Source organism: Sabethes cyaneus, chromosome 2 (assembly GCF_943734655.1).
Source record: "Sabethes cyaneus chromosome 2, idSabCyanKW18_F2, whole genome shotgun sequence".
Lineage (NCBI taxonomy): Eukaryota > Metazoa > Arthropoda > Insecta > Diptera > Culicidae > Sabethes > Sabethes cyaneus.
The window spans coordinates 35,874,229-35,889,346 of record NC_071354.1 but is presented as its reverse complement, the minus strand read 5'-3'; the positions used below and the strand labels follow the sequence as shown (position 1 = coordinate 35,889,346).

The following is a 15,118-nucleotide window of genomic DNA, read 5'->3' as shown; positions in this document are numbered from 1 at the left end:
GACAAATTTTCTATTACACCATCTCCTCGGAAGACTGCTGGTTGGAAGACTTGGAAGGTAATAGGCTAACGATCTAATTATTTCCGAGTATAATTTTCCACCTTGCTGGGCAGAGACGCCGGAAAATGTCACCTGTACACAAGTACTGAAAATCTGAAATTATGTCTGCGCATCTTTTAAGCATCACATCATCGTCGATGTGTGTGTGTGTAGGTTTCCCTCATTCAACTTGCAACTGGCACTGTTTGATTCTATTGTTTACTATAAAAGCAATATTTCGTGGCGAAGCATTACCAGTCTACGAGTGTTTCCGTTCCGCGGTGTGATTCCGAAAGCGCGCGCAGTTTAACGAAATGAAGTATAGCTGGAACTGTTGAAACATTCAAATAAAATCAAACGAAGATGAAACAGTTTAGGAATCCAGTCACGATAGTGATCGTACTGGTCAGTGTTCTCAACCGACATGAAGTGAAGTGTATTACAAACGGCAAATCAGGATCGAGCATAATTGGCAGTGCAACGTCTAGTACGGAAAGCTCGCAACAGCTAAAGGATTTGAAAACCGACGGAACGAGCAGCTTCTGGAGTCCCCATCCGGAGTACTATCACGAACGGGACCGTTACAATCGTCCGGATCGGACGGATTTTGTAACCTCCTATGGAAACTCCTATGACAGCGGGAACAAATATGGCGGTGGTTCACTGTCATCGTCATCGCTGTACGGAAACAAGGATCGATTGGGGGTATACAGTAAGAATCGTTTTTATTGTGGCTTGATTGATTGTTTGTGAAGGACTGCTATACAATAATCAGTAGGCGAGTTTTTTGCGTCACAAAAACCAATGTGTTGCTCTGCGTACTAAACGTGGTCTCAATAAATAGTGACTATGTGAGTCTTCATATAAATGGCGTAAACAAATTAGGAAAAAATGGTCGAGTGAGATTTAGAGCTCTGTTGTTCGACTCCGGAGTCCGGACACAGCAGTATTAGCCTGGTTTATTCCGTTAATGAACGAAGTGCTGGAAAAGTATAAAAGTGCTAGCTGAAAGCAAGTGTATCTTAGCTAATTTATCTATGCTAAGAGTTGTTTCCACTTGCTGGTGCTGTCCAGTTAGTTCTTAGTTCTTTGACATAAAAGTGAAAATCAAAGCCCTATGGCCCTAACCACATCACCAAATAGAGAACTGTTTAGACAGTTTCTGCCAAACCGATAGCTGCCGAAAGAGTTAATATTGTCGTTGAAATTGTACTTTGAAAAGCGGATAGTGGAAAAGTTGGAAAAGATTAAGCTTAAGACTATTTTCTGCGGCCGTACTTCAGTTTTAAATTAATATTCGAATATTTTCAGAATTTTAATAGCAGAGTTTTCGAGAACGCTCGATAACCTGAAGAATCCTTTTGAGCATGCTTTCAACCTAATTCCAATAGCTTTCCACGTCGAAAGCATCCCAAGTAACAACGGTAGCTGATTTGCAAGAGCAATGGCTGTTTACGGGTTGGTTTAAGGCGATCAAAGCTGCATAAAGTAAGCACTCAAATGGTGTTTAAATAAGCGATGTTTAAGCTACTTGAAGTTCTTCAAACCAGTTCTCTCCCAAAAACTGATAAAAAAGCTTAATAGTGGATTTTTCTGCTAAACAATCTGCTTCTAAACAGCCATAAACATCAAACCGTTTTACGGCTGCTTAAAGGTGTTAAAATGTAGAGTGGAAGCTTTCATTAGGCTCACAGCTTTCAAACTACTTTAAGGCTGCTTAAGGGCGTTAAAGTGGCTTTACAAACTTCTACCAAGTTTTCTTTCGGCTCACAGCACACATACTGTCAGATCATAGAATTTCGCAATTCGGCTGACAGCAAAAGTTTGTCAGTTATCGACTGCTTCACGCTAGACGGGCTAGGCTTCAGGTGTAAAGATATTCTCACTGTCTGTTCTGCAGATGCAAATGGGGCGGATCATACGGTGAGTGCTTATGGATCAAAAGATGGCGGTTCAATTCCTGGAAAAAAGACATGCATTTTTAATTAGTTAGTTAGCTTACTTATACGAATTAAAGTTATTCGAAATTAAAAATATCGTGCTCGACAATGTTCACGACAAAATAAAAATGACGCGTCCCATTTTTTTTAATTTAAAAATAGATATTTTTTTGGCTGCATAAAGTTTGATGAGACGTTGATTAAGCGGCTGGAAGAGCATATTGCAACACTATTTTTCGTTCTAAAAATAGAATTGACAGCATTACGCAAATTGGCTATTTAAAAGTGGAAAAAAGTTTCTATTAGGCTTCATTGCAGCTTCGAAAGCAGCTATTAATTAGCATGAAGCTTGATAAAATCACCAGATTTAGATATTTAAGGGCTGAAAAAAGGTTTTTATTTCTAAACCTAAGCCATAGTTCAGCCACAGGTTGAATAAAATCAGCTATAAAAGCGTTTGATCAGCCTGAAATTGTTACTTGGGATTCCATTTCCCTTGCTTCCGAGATTGCCACATTCAGCTAAGCAATGCTGTGATATTGCTTTTTGTTGGCATAGATGCGCCACAGAAGGATTCCTCAAATGTTCGCCATAGATTCTGACCGCTGACTGACCATCATAATAGCTCTATTTTCCTAGTGTCGAACCAGATTTTTGAAGCCGAGCCAAGTTTTCTGATTTCAAAAGTGGCGATCGTCGAAATATTCCTGAAACTATCGCGACATTCCCAATCTTTCTGTTGCATCCAATGATGATATAACAAAATGATATATACCGACCAACAAGGATTTATGCCTGGTCGATCCGAAACCACGAACCTTAGATTTCATGTCTACTTGTATATCCTACATGGAACAAAAAACATAAATTGATGTAACCTATCAAGTAACTTATACTGATCTGAAAGCAGCATTCGGTCGGTTGAACGCAAGGTGGTGTATCCTGATGACCTGAAATTATATTTGGTGGCCCGGTTGGATTTGTTCGCGAATTGGTGCAGGCAGGAAATCGCATCACCAGTGCAGTCGTTTACAACTAGCAAATAAAAGCGCATATACTTACTAGAGTCGATCAGATTAACGATGTATTGGTAATGCTTAATGAAAAACTCACCTTCAACCGCACCAGGGCTCTATCAAAAGCTTCTCAACAGCTTAGTTGCATCGCTAAAGTTGTTCGTGATTTCAATGATCCCCATTGTATAGGGGTGCTTTTAGTTCCTTAGTACGCCTTCTGATTGAAAATGACTAAATATTCAACAGGACAATTTTTATTAGCTGAATTTTATAATTAAACAAATAATAAAAAGATAGAAAAACAAGAATATAAATGACTGAAAACTACATAAAATATAACGTCGATAATTTGTAAATCAACTCAAAGTAATAAATATTTTGCCGCCTTCCCTTGGCGTGCAACGTTACGATGGGCAGATTCCTAACGTTCTTTTGTGCATGAGGATTAGATTTGGAGATATGTTTAGTTTAGAACGTATAATTCTGGAGCTGGCGTGCAAAATCTTCGGAACTGTTATCATAAAAAAATAAGGGGAGTTGTGCATAAGACACGACCGCATAGGTGATGTAGGACTACGTAAGTCTCTTTGTAGCGATAGTAGGATGTAACCATGTATGTAATAATACGATTCTTCATGTATACAAGCTACATACGTAACGTTTATCAAAGTAATAACATTGTATACGTTCAATCCTCAACCGATTTTGGAGTTATATCCATGAATTGATTGAATCTATTTTATTAAAATGAAACCAAGTCAGTAACTAAACCAAACAGTAAATAAATTTTTATGATCTGTTTGTACGTTGAATAGTGTTTTCCTCTGTTAATCGGTAGACGGTACGCGCGAGTTTTCAAAAAGTTGAAAATTTTGCGCAACTTTTGTGCAGCTTACAAAAGAACACTGATAATAAAGCATTTACAACCTGCAGACGTTTTGAAAGTCACGGAAAATGTCGCCCGTTACCAGAAAACTTATTCCCGCCATTTGTTGGTCGTCCGCAATGGCGAAAAATTCAACTTTTCCCTCGTTGCCTGTGCTATTATGGTATTCCCAACAAACATTTTATTTGAAAAGCAGGTTATTCAACAATTATCCAGCTAATATCCAGTAAACAAGCGCTTGTTAAGCTGTTATTCAACAAAAATGTTTGTTGGGTTAACTGGGCAAGAAAATATAATAAACTCTTCAATCATTGTGTGATCCTTAAAAGGACCGTTTGTTTGATTATCATAACTCTAGCTTGCAATAAACTTGCACTAACGCACCTAACGTAATTCTCTTTTCGGTAAATTGGAGTGCCGATAACTGCTAACCAGGCACGGCTTGTTGCAACAGACCAGCCGGAAAGCCTCAGTAGCTACGCGATCGACGAAGCCGTTCGTGTATGGTCATGAGTCACGATGAAATACCACTGAAAGTGGCCAGCTGCATGTGACGTGGGATGATTCTGGTCGTTCTGTTGTCGTGAACAGCATATTTCCTGCCCATTCCAGAACTTCAGCAGCCAGATATTTCATCACGGCAGCGAAAGGAGTGTTCCAGATCCAACACATGCTCAGCATACTTTTCTTTCCTCAGCAGTCGATGAACACGACTGACCGGGAACTGCAGACGTGCACGACTCGAGCGTGACTCGTTTGCACTTAGTGCTTCTTCCTTTGTCGCTTCCAGACAATAAGATGCCAATAAGATGTTGGCAGTAGCTCAACTAGCGTTCGAACAATGCTGTTCGCCGACTTACCTCGTGTTATGTACCAGAGCAAGCGACAAGAATCGGTCACACCTATTTTTCATGGTCCTTCATTCTATCATCTACGTTAAATAAAATGGACCATTTCAATTTCAGTCTGAACAAAAGAGCAAAGTTACCAGTGAGCCGTGCGCCTTTTGCTGCCAAAGAAAAGTTACGCTACGTGTTACTGTAGCATTGGTGATGAATGAATTTGTGTTGCTAAAAAAATGAGTGAAAAGCCCTAAGTTCCAAGTTTCCTAGGTTTCATCAATTACCGAAAACCGTTCTTTGAAGAACGAACAAATTCTTATACGAAGATGCAAAAGATGTTACTAAAACTATTTCATTTTATTAAACCCATGGTTTTATGCATTTTGACGCTTGACCGAATACATTTACTTGGAGCTGGTATATTTGTTGGCTGCTTTGGTACCTTCCGGGACGGCCAACTCAACCAGCAGCAACAAGCGAACAGAAGCGCGAGAGGTGATCAGTTAAAATTATTTGATAAGAAGCGAACAATTAGAATCAGTCTAAAACAAATAGAATTAAAATCAGTAAGCGAAAATTCCTCATCTTCATAAACATTATGTTTTGTCCTTCAAAGAACATTTTGTCGACGTGTTATGTTGGAAATTGAAGCCTTCTTTTCCATCTTCTTGGAAACAGCTTGGATGATCGGAAAGGCACTTCTCTGAGCAGTGGTGACACCGGACAGCAATTTGTTCAACTCTTCGTCGTTGCGGATGGCCAGCTGTGTGAGTGACGATAATTCTGGTCGTTTTGTTGTCGCGAGCAGCATATTTGCTGCCAATCCCAGAACTTCACCAGTCAGATATTCTATCACGGCAGCGAAACGAGTGCTCCAGCTCCAACACACGCTCAGCATACTTTCCTTTTCTCAGCAGCCGATGAATACGACCGACCGGGAACTGCAGACGTGCACGACTCGAGCGTGACTTTCGTTTGCCCTTGATGCTTTCTCCTTTGTCGCCTCCAGACATGGCAGTAAGATATTGCATAGATGCCAGAATCACAGATTTTTTCAAATTTGGGACCCACCAATTATGTCAGTTCCTGTGAGTTCTGGTTCTACCAATGTGTCTGATAACTAAACTACTTCATAAACTATGTACATTACAGAAAAAATACACTAGAAAAATTAAATATTGCAGAGGAAATGATAGGGTCCCAAATTTAAGCATGTAAAAAAATCTGTGAAAATGGCATCTATGGCTTGGCAGTAGCTCAGCTAACGTTTGAACAATGCTGTTCGCCGGCTTACCTCGTGTTATGTACCAGAGCCAGCGACAAGAATCGGTTCCGCCTATTTTTCGTAGTCCTTCATTCTATCATCTACGTTGAATAAAATGTGCTCCATTCAATTTCGGTCTGAACAAAAGAACGAAGTTACCAGTGAGCCGTTCGCCTTTTGCTGCCAATGCAAAATTACGTGCGCCCATAAACCAGTAATAGTAATTTCGCAGCTGGAATTTTGGATTTATCCGCACGCAGGCGTGCAGATTGTGTGGCGACGAGAAGACAAATCTGCAGCTGGCTGTCCGTATCGACGGAGAAATGAACAAACTTTTCTTCGGAGTTACTAGAGGTGTTTTGCTAAAAATTCAAGCTGTTGTATTGCACAAGAAAAGATTCTATAGGGCGTAAATTAAATACAATAATAAGGAACCCGAGGGGCAAGACACTTCATAATATTATCATAATATTAATATATTAGGCTCTATTAAAACCCTATAAATGTATAAATAAATGTAACTTTATAGGGCTTTCGGTTATATTATGGGTGGGAAAGGTCAATATATTAAGGTTGGAAAAATATTTCCATAGGGAAAAGTAATATATTTTCGACAGTGTCTTGCCCCTCGAAGGAACCTTAACGGGAAATTAGCAATCATTGACTTTTCGTCGGAGAGCCCAATTTCGGAAGCAGTTTTTGGGCCCAAAAGCGGGCTTCCGTTTGTAAAAATGTAAAAACTGCATTCTTCTTCCCAATCTGAACACAGCGAAAATATTTTTATAAACAGAATTTTTGTTTCAAACAAAACAAATGCTTTTGAGATTGGCAGAATCGATGACTGCTAATTTCACCTTAACCCATAGCTTATATCGTATATATTTCTGTCATCCGTGCTAGGGAAGCACTGACGAGGGAAGGCAAAAATATGAAAATAATTCAATTTTTCAATGACGCGCATTGAAAATCAATAGTTTTCTGTGTTTTCAATATTTTCCAAATCGATTTTCCGATCAATTGGTGTAAATATCTTGGAAATCTATTGAGAATTGACTGAATTGTAAGCCGAAGCGTGAAAACGCGTTTCTACGCGTAAGACGTAGTCCTACGTCTAAAATAACGCGTAAGACGTAGTCCTACGTCAAAAATAACTTTTTTGTGTTAAGAAACATAGACATAGCTTCTTTGGCAAAGTTGTAAACAATATAAAAACAAGCAACTTTGCTGAAGAAATAAAATTTCTATCTTTATCGAGTGCTGAACTATACGTCTCTGAATTTCACGACTTGTATCATCTGCCGTTACCAGTGAGCCAAGTTGGACAAATTTGTCGACTACCTCAATCTCATCGCCGTCAATCATTATACATACTAACCAGCATGTACTTTGTTTTAGACGTATTTACATTTAATGCAATCTTTTCTGCCTCGTGTGTTAATATCCGCTCGGTTCATAACACCTTGTAGCGCTATGTTGAACAACAGGCATGACAGACCATCACCTTTACGAAGCCCGCAGGGTGATTCGAATGAACTCTATACCATCCATCGTCCTTTGAATCTGTTTGATGACCTTTCTGGGGAAGCTGTTCTCATCCATGATTTTCCATAACTCTTACCGGTCGATATTATCAAATGCGGCTTTGAAATCAACGAACAACTGGTGCGTGGGAACTCTGTATTCACGGCCCTTTTCGGAGATCTGCCGCAGTGTAAATATTTGATCCGTTGTAGACCGTCCTTCGACAAGGCCGGTTTGATGAGTTCACACAAATCTGTTCGCAATTGATGATAGTCAACTCCATAGTTCTCACAGTCCAACTTGTCGCCCTTTTTATAGATCGGGCAGATAACCCCATCTTTCCACTGCACTGGTAACTGTTCCGTATCCCAAAATCTAACAGTTAGCTGGTGCATACAAACGGTCAGCTTTTCTGGTCTCATTATAATCAGCTCCGCTCCGATGTTCTTCCCAGATAACACAAAATCGTAATAGAAAGTGCACATTAAATCGTTTTCATGTCAATTTCACATTGGAATTGTATAATGATTAGAGTATGTCAAACCGAAGTGAACAATAAGTTGTTTTGCAGTTGTGCTTGTATTCATATACAATTCATGACTGTGAATTATGAAGCAGTATAGGCGATTGCAATATTTGATTATATCTTAATCATATATTCAGGAGCATTTAGTTGCGTGTTATAAAAACTACGCAAAATAGAATTACAAACAGTTGTCAAAATTTTCGCACGTATATCGCCTCCACTTTGGTACATAAATGTTCTTAAATGGCGCGATAGGTAACGTTTTCGTTCAGATATGATTTCGTATATCTCAGTTGTAATTGAGATATACAAACCAAATGGTTTACTGGGTTTTTCCCAGCTGAATTATTGTTCTTTAGCTGCATGATGGCGTCCTTAACTTCGTCTATCGTGGGGGATGGCACCTTTTCCCTGTTTTTTGCGCCGTCGAAATTGCTTTCCCCGCCGCCATCGTTCTCCACCTGAGTGCCATTCAGGTGTTCGTCGATGTGCTGCTTGCACCTCAGTCTTCGGTCACCTCACGATCGTCGGTCAAAATACTGCTTTTTTCCCGATATATTTCGGCTCACGGCACAAAGCCTTTGCGGGATCCATTCAGGTTCTGGTATAACTTTCGCGTTTCCTGTTTTTCCAGGTAGCGATTTCCCAGATTTGGTTTCACTCAGGCCTATGACAGGAAGCCATGTTTTAGTGACTAGAATCAGAGTTCACTCCCCACACGCTTTACACGAAGCTGAAACTAATACATATTTACCTAACCTAAGCTGTTGCGTACGATTCACGAACACTACTTTATCCGTAGCGAAGTTTGTTGTGGGCTCGAAACGAGACGGGCTCAAAATTTGTGTTACAAACAAACCCTGCGCATTCATATAGGGATGTCACCGGCCTGGTTTCACTGCATCTTCTTCTGTTTGTGTCTTTCGACGTTCTGACGTGTGGTACTGCGCATCTAGGCCACCCCCGCAGCGTTCTTCTCATCCCTAACCCTCCTACATTCATCGTCAAACCTGATTCCGTGCCACACGCTCGATGGAGCTCTCCCCGTCCACTGGCTGTTAAGGGCTGTTGACAGCTGGCTTCTTCAACCGTGCGAGATTTAGCCGAGACTGACATCGTTACCAAATGTTGTTCACAATGGAGAGTTTTAAACGTATCCTAACCATCACTAGACAGTGGTCCCAGTCAATGTTAGCGCTTCGACAGGATCTGACGTCGATAATGTCTGAGAAGTGCCGACCGTCGGTCAAAACGTCGTCGATCTGTGGTTCTGTCTGATTTGGTGAACTCCAGGTGTACTTGTGTAGGAATCTGTGCTGGAAGAAGTATTGAGTATTGCCGCAGCTCGGGCAGATGGAATGTCCGTGTCTGAACGGACGTACCGTTGAGCTCTTCTAGCACACCTCCTGCAGTGCTCCTTCGGAAGTTCAGAGATCGTTACTTCCACGTCCCGAGTTCCCAATCTATAGTCCTTTTTCGTCGAGCGTATCTATTCCGATTGTTCCATTTAGGGTTGCCGGCCGGTCGGCCTTGCCTTCAAAAACTGCGGGGGGGGGAAGGTTGTGGCAGCATATTACTAGAGGATTTGCCTGGAATATCTAATGTGCGTTAATTATTATTTAGGTAGTCATCGGAATCGAAACCACAACGAACATTGCATGGATTATTGAAGATACTAGAAGACAATTTAAAGTGTATTACCGCCAGAAGCAAGGTATTGTCACTGCAAAACTGGCTAACTTCAATGATCCACTATTCAGGATTGCTAATAAATTTATCAGAAAATTTAACAAATTATGAAAAAAGTACCAATCCGGCTTCCTATGTCGGAAAACCGGCCTTTTTGTAGGATTGACCGGCCACCGGCTTTGCAGGTGAAAAACCGGCCACTTGGCAACCCTAGTTCCATTCCAGATTTTCTTGTTTTTCGTTCATTGCTTAAATTTTTTCGTGGTGGCGACTTACAAGACCTGCAGCATCAACCCCTTGTTTCGCCGGAGGACCAACGAAGCTCGAAACATCGTTATTCATTTTTTATTGTTTATTTATCGACATTGCAGATTTGTAAATCGAATTACCCTAGATTTTACAAACATAATCGCTTCTTTCCAGACCCTCTAAACACCGGAACCGGTGACTCGTACTATTCTTCGGGAGGTGTATACGATCGCAAGTATCCCCCCTATGGTCCACCTCAACCCGTCGATTTTCCAGCCCACGGTCATGAATATGAAGCTCATCCCGGCTACAACCCTCATGGTTACGGCTACAGTCTTGGAGAGCACTACGGAGGAAAGGTAGTATTTTCATATGTTCGTTTTACCTAGCAAGATTGCAACTAAAATCATTCACTTCTTTACGCAGGACTTCAAATCTTTTCTGATTCCATTAGCTGGCGCGGCCTTGCTCGGTATCGCGGCTGCACTGGTAGTCAATCCGGTACTGCTGCATCTCGGAGCAGCTGCGGTGGGAAAGCGGAAGCGAAGAGATGTAACGACGACGGCCAATGCGCACAACCTAGCGTATCGAGCGTGGTTGTTAAAGCCAACCTCTGCGACGCCACCGTCGACCTAACCCTAACGTTCCATGGCTCATTAAAATGTAACATAATAAGTTCCTCGGTTCATGGTCTACCTCGCCGCCGCCGGTTACGATAAACGAAATAAAGTTGCCAGTTTAAGGGAGAAACGGATCGACAAAGAAGAAGTCAACTCTAGTGCTTGACTAATACGGTTGCCAGCAATATAGGTTTAAGACTAATTTAAGATGGACTCCTTCGTAATTTATACTAAATGGCAAATAAATGAATATTATTCATTACGTGATCTTGTATTTTTGCATTCATCATAACCCTTATTATTGATAATTGCATTTGCAACTGGATTTTTCGAAAGTGCGCATGTTGAACGGCGGGAATGAGAGACCATCACGACTCTTGAAGAAACAAATCTTAAACATAAAACCAGAGGATGGCTGGTGCTGTTTCAAGCAATCGCCTCCATTCAGTTTAATCTTGGGCCACTCGTCACCAATTTTCCTGGCACCTCAGAATTCGCTAACCGCTTTCGACCTGGTCGATCCATCTATCGCGTTGGGTCTCTCTGTTCCTGGTCGGTGGGGTTGTTGAAGAGAACCATTTTCGTTCGACATCATTACGACTTGCCTGACTTACAGTAGCCTGCCATCTTTAACCAAATTTACGATAGAAATCTTACCATGCAGTGCCTGTAGCTCGTGATTCATAAGCCTCCACCGCTCTCCGTTTTTAGTTTTTACTCCGCCAAATATCGTCCCCAACACCTTGTACTCGAACACGGGAAGGGCGCGTACGTCCTCCATGAGCGGCGTCACAGCTTCAAATCCATGAAGAACTACCAGTTTTGTACATTGGCAGTTATGTACGGCGGCGTATGCTTTTCGATCGCAGATCTCATCCTCCTAGATTTCCTTACTAGTATTGCTGCCAGCAATCACTTGGCGATTAATAAAATAATTGCGTAAAAAATAGTTTCAGTTTCCAATACAATTTCAACACCGATTTCAAGTCCAATTTTAAGTCTGGCTTCAAGTCAAATTCCAAATGCAATGTCAAGTGAAATTTGAATTCAATTTCAAGTTTGATTTTAAGGCCGACTTCAAATATAATTTCATGTCCGATTTCATGTCTAATTTGAAATCCTTTCAAATTCAACTTCAGGTCTGTTTTCAAATCCACTTTCAAATCTGGTTTAAAGCTTGTTTACATTCATTGTTAATTTTAAGTCCAATTTTAGGGTCAATGATGGTTAAATGCTCACTTCAAAGAAAAATCGAAAATTATGTTCTAGCGCATGATTTTTTTTTGATTTTTTATTTTTTTCTTGTTTGTCAGTTTTGAATGTTTTGTTGTTCCTAAATTATGGTCGATAAACTTGGTTTTCCTGAGCAAATTCACAGATGGATTACCAAGTGCTCTTGGAGAAAGACAACGGCAGAAAACAAGAAAAATTGGATAAATGCGATAGAAAAAAGGAAAAACGTCAGAGAGAAATATATGAAGCGAAAAAGAAGAAACTGGGCAGAAAAAGAGCGAGAACGGAACAGAAAAAAGGAAACTAAAGGAAAAAAAGAAAATTGATGAAGAAAAAGAAGAAATGAGAAAGAAACTGAGGACAAGCTGGTCAGAAAAGGAGAAAAAACGGAACAGAATAGGAGAAAATACGAGAGCAAGAAAAATGAGAAAAGATAATAGAAAAAGTGGAAAATGTGGAGAGAAAAACAAAAACGGAAGACAAACAGGATAAACCGGAAATGAAAAGCAAAACAATGACAGAAAAGAAGGAAAAGCAGGGCTTAATAAGGGGAAGAACAGAACAGACGGAAACGAAAAAATTGAAATGGAGTTAACGGAACAGGAAGCAAAAGTCAACGAGACATGAATGGAGGAAAAACGGGCCTGAAAATGTGGAAAACGGAAGAAGACGGGAAACGGGAAAAAGACGTCGAACGGAAAATAAATAGAGACAGACGGGACAAAATGGAAATGGAATGAGAAAATGGGACCGAAAAAGAAGAAAACAAAGAAAGAAATAGCCAAAAACAGAGTAAACGTGACAGAAAATATGAAGAAACAGGGCATGTAAAAGATGATTACAGAACAGAAAATACGTAAACATTACATTACATAAAGAAAATTACAGAAAAAAGACTTGAAGATAAAACGAACTATGATATTAAAAATAGGAAAAAAAATGGAACAGTAAACGAAGGATCAATGATACAGAAATTCAACTCTAATGGAATGTCAAATGTTCTTTGGGGCGAACCAACTACCGGTTAAATCCCCATTAAAAAAGTAAATAAATCAATAAATGTGTAAGGTCAAGTTACATTTCAAGTCCAATTGGATGTCCAGTTTCAATCTCATTTTCAAGCCTTATTTACTTCTAATTTTAAGTCAAATTTAAACCCTGATTTAGAGTCCTATTTCTAGTACTAATTGAATTCCAATTTCAAGTTTGATTTCAAATGTGATTACAGGTCTAATCCAAAGTTCAATTTCCAGTTTACGTCCATATTTAATTCCAAATTTAGGTTTAATTTTGTGGTCAATTTCAAATCCATTTTCATGCCCAATTTCAAATCTAATTTCAAGTCTAATTGGGTTGTTTAACGGTATTGTCGATTTCCAACCCTTTCGTACGCGATGAATTATAACCGTCGCCAGAATTGTCGCGGGGGAAAATATCGTTTATTTTATCAAGTAAATCAATAGCTTACGTGCTAGACAAGCATAATATATACTTATAACTTCCATACAGTCAAGTAGATTCTTTGTGCGACGATTTCAAGCTATCAAAAAAGTGAGCAGCGCGTTTTGTTACCAAAGAAACGGGCAATATCTAGCTTTTTACAAGCTACAATAGCGGACGACATAATCCGCGTTTATATTATTTTAACAGCCTTTTTGACATTTCTGTTTACATCGCACATTTTCTTTCCGCCCGTTCCTCTAGTATTGCCGTGAGAACGTGGAGAAAGGAAGGATGAGATGTATCCAGCTTTTTACGAGCCATAATGGCGGACGTATTCGTAATATTTGGACAGCACATTTTGTCATTTCCCTAATACATCGCACGTTTTCTTTCCGTACACTCCTTTAGTTTTATCGTAAACGCGCGGGAAGAAAACGTGCGATGTATTAGGGAAATGTCAAAAATGCTGTTCAAATATTACGAACACGTCCGCCATTATGACTCGTAAAAAGCTGGACACAGACCCGTCAAAAATGCTGCTTAAATATTACGAACACGCATTATGCTGTCCGTCATTATGGCTCGTGAAAAGCTGGATTGAGTTTCATTACGGCTTCGAATAAACCCAATCAATCCAAAGCTTGATAAAATTAGTATACTATTTTACTACCCTATTGGCATCTCTATAACGGACTGCAGTAAGAGACAGCGAAAAGATGTCCCGGGCTCAATGTTTGACAGCGGGCCCAAATCGCACTGCTGGCAGTCGAGTGAAACGCAGTGCTTGGTGCTTGCGAATATACGTTATCTTCGCGAGTTCGTGTTGGTTCGAATGGTTTCGAAAAATATCGCCGCGAAAACATCGTTAATTTTGATCACTGAAAATATCGCACTTAAACCACAGACAAACAGTCATAACACTCATTTTCCATTCTTCGTACCAATTAAACCGTCATTTCAAATTTGGGCTTAGTTGGGCATGTCTCCGTTTTGGTCACCCCATCGACATCTCTATAACGAGCTGCAGTGAACGTCAGCGACAGGATGTCCTGGGCTCAAAATTTGACAGCGGGCCCAAATCAGACTGCTGGCAGTTGAGTGAAACGCAGTGCTGACATACTATCTCTTTTTCGCACACACGAGATGTTAGCGGCGAAAACATGGTTGCCTGCCGATGGCGTGGTTTTGGTCAAAGTGGCGCTTTTTGACGAAAGAAAGCGAATTCCCCATAAAAAAATACTTGCTACTTCGAGGAATACACCTGTTGCTATTTGATATTTGGGAATGCCGATCATAGATGGTGCTAGTGTTCAGGCTAAATGTGAGGTACGATAATTTTTGTAGATTTTTCTTCCAAGAGTTATGTCTGTTTGTCTGTGCTTAAACGTTATCCAGCTTTTTCCGAGCCATAATGGCGGACATGTTTGAAATATTTGAACAGCATTTTTGACATTTCCCTAATTGACTGAAGTTTTTGGAGCGTCTTAGTAGAATACGAAACCTGGTAATTCAATAAAAAGAAACTTATCCGATTTAATTTTAAAATAGCCTATGGCTCGTAAAAGCTGGATTCAAAACGGAACGTCATTTTTTCACGACCTCTTGCGGCACGTATACTCGTCAAACGTCCGAATCAGACGCCGTCAGAAAATGTCATCGAGCACTTTTGACAAAGATGTCAAACGAAAATCGACAGGCAAAGTTCGCCCCGTTAGAAGAAAGTGGACTAGCAGCTTTTCTCTTTCACGCCACCGTGCTAGCAACGTATCGTGGGAGAGGGAAAAAAGGAGCGAGTTGCTACGATCGACGAACCGAGCGAGTTTGATGTTCTTCGCGTATTCACATATCGC

At 40.3% G+C, this 15,118-nt stretch overlaps 1 protein-coding gene across 1 annotated transcript; it reads left to right on the top strand.

The window, feature by feature from the left end:
• The first annotated feature begins 385 nt into the window (after nucleotides 1–385).
• LOC128735281 (uncharacterized) lies at nucleotides 386–10,608 on the top strand. The gene is made up of 3 exons (XM_053829772.1): nucleotides 386–751; nucleotides 10,147–10,331; nucleotides 10,399–10,608. The coding sequence occupies exons 1-3, from the start codon at nucleotides 403–405 to the stop codon at nucleotides 10,606–10,608; spliced, it is 744 nt and encodes a 247-aa protein (XP_053685747.1). The 5' UTR covers nucleotides 386–402.
• The last annotated feature ends 4,510 nt before the right edge of the window (nucleotides 10,609–15,118 follow it).

Excerpts from the sequence above, each read along its gene's own strand:
- LOC128735281 (XM_053829772.1), top strand. The coding sequence starts at position 403 with ATGAAACAGTTTAGGAATCCAGTCACGATAGTGATCGTACTGGTCAGT. Across the intron at positions 752-10,146 it reads GGATCGATTGGGGGTATACA|ACCCTCTAAACACCGGAACC; the intron begins GTAAGAATCGTT and ends GCTTCTTTCCAG. Across the intron at positions 10,332-10,398 it reads GAGAGCACTACGGAGGAAAG|GACTTCAAATCTTTTCTGAT; the intron begins GTAGTATTTTCA and ends TTCTTTACGCAG.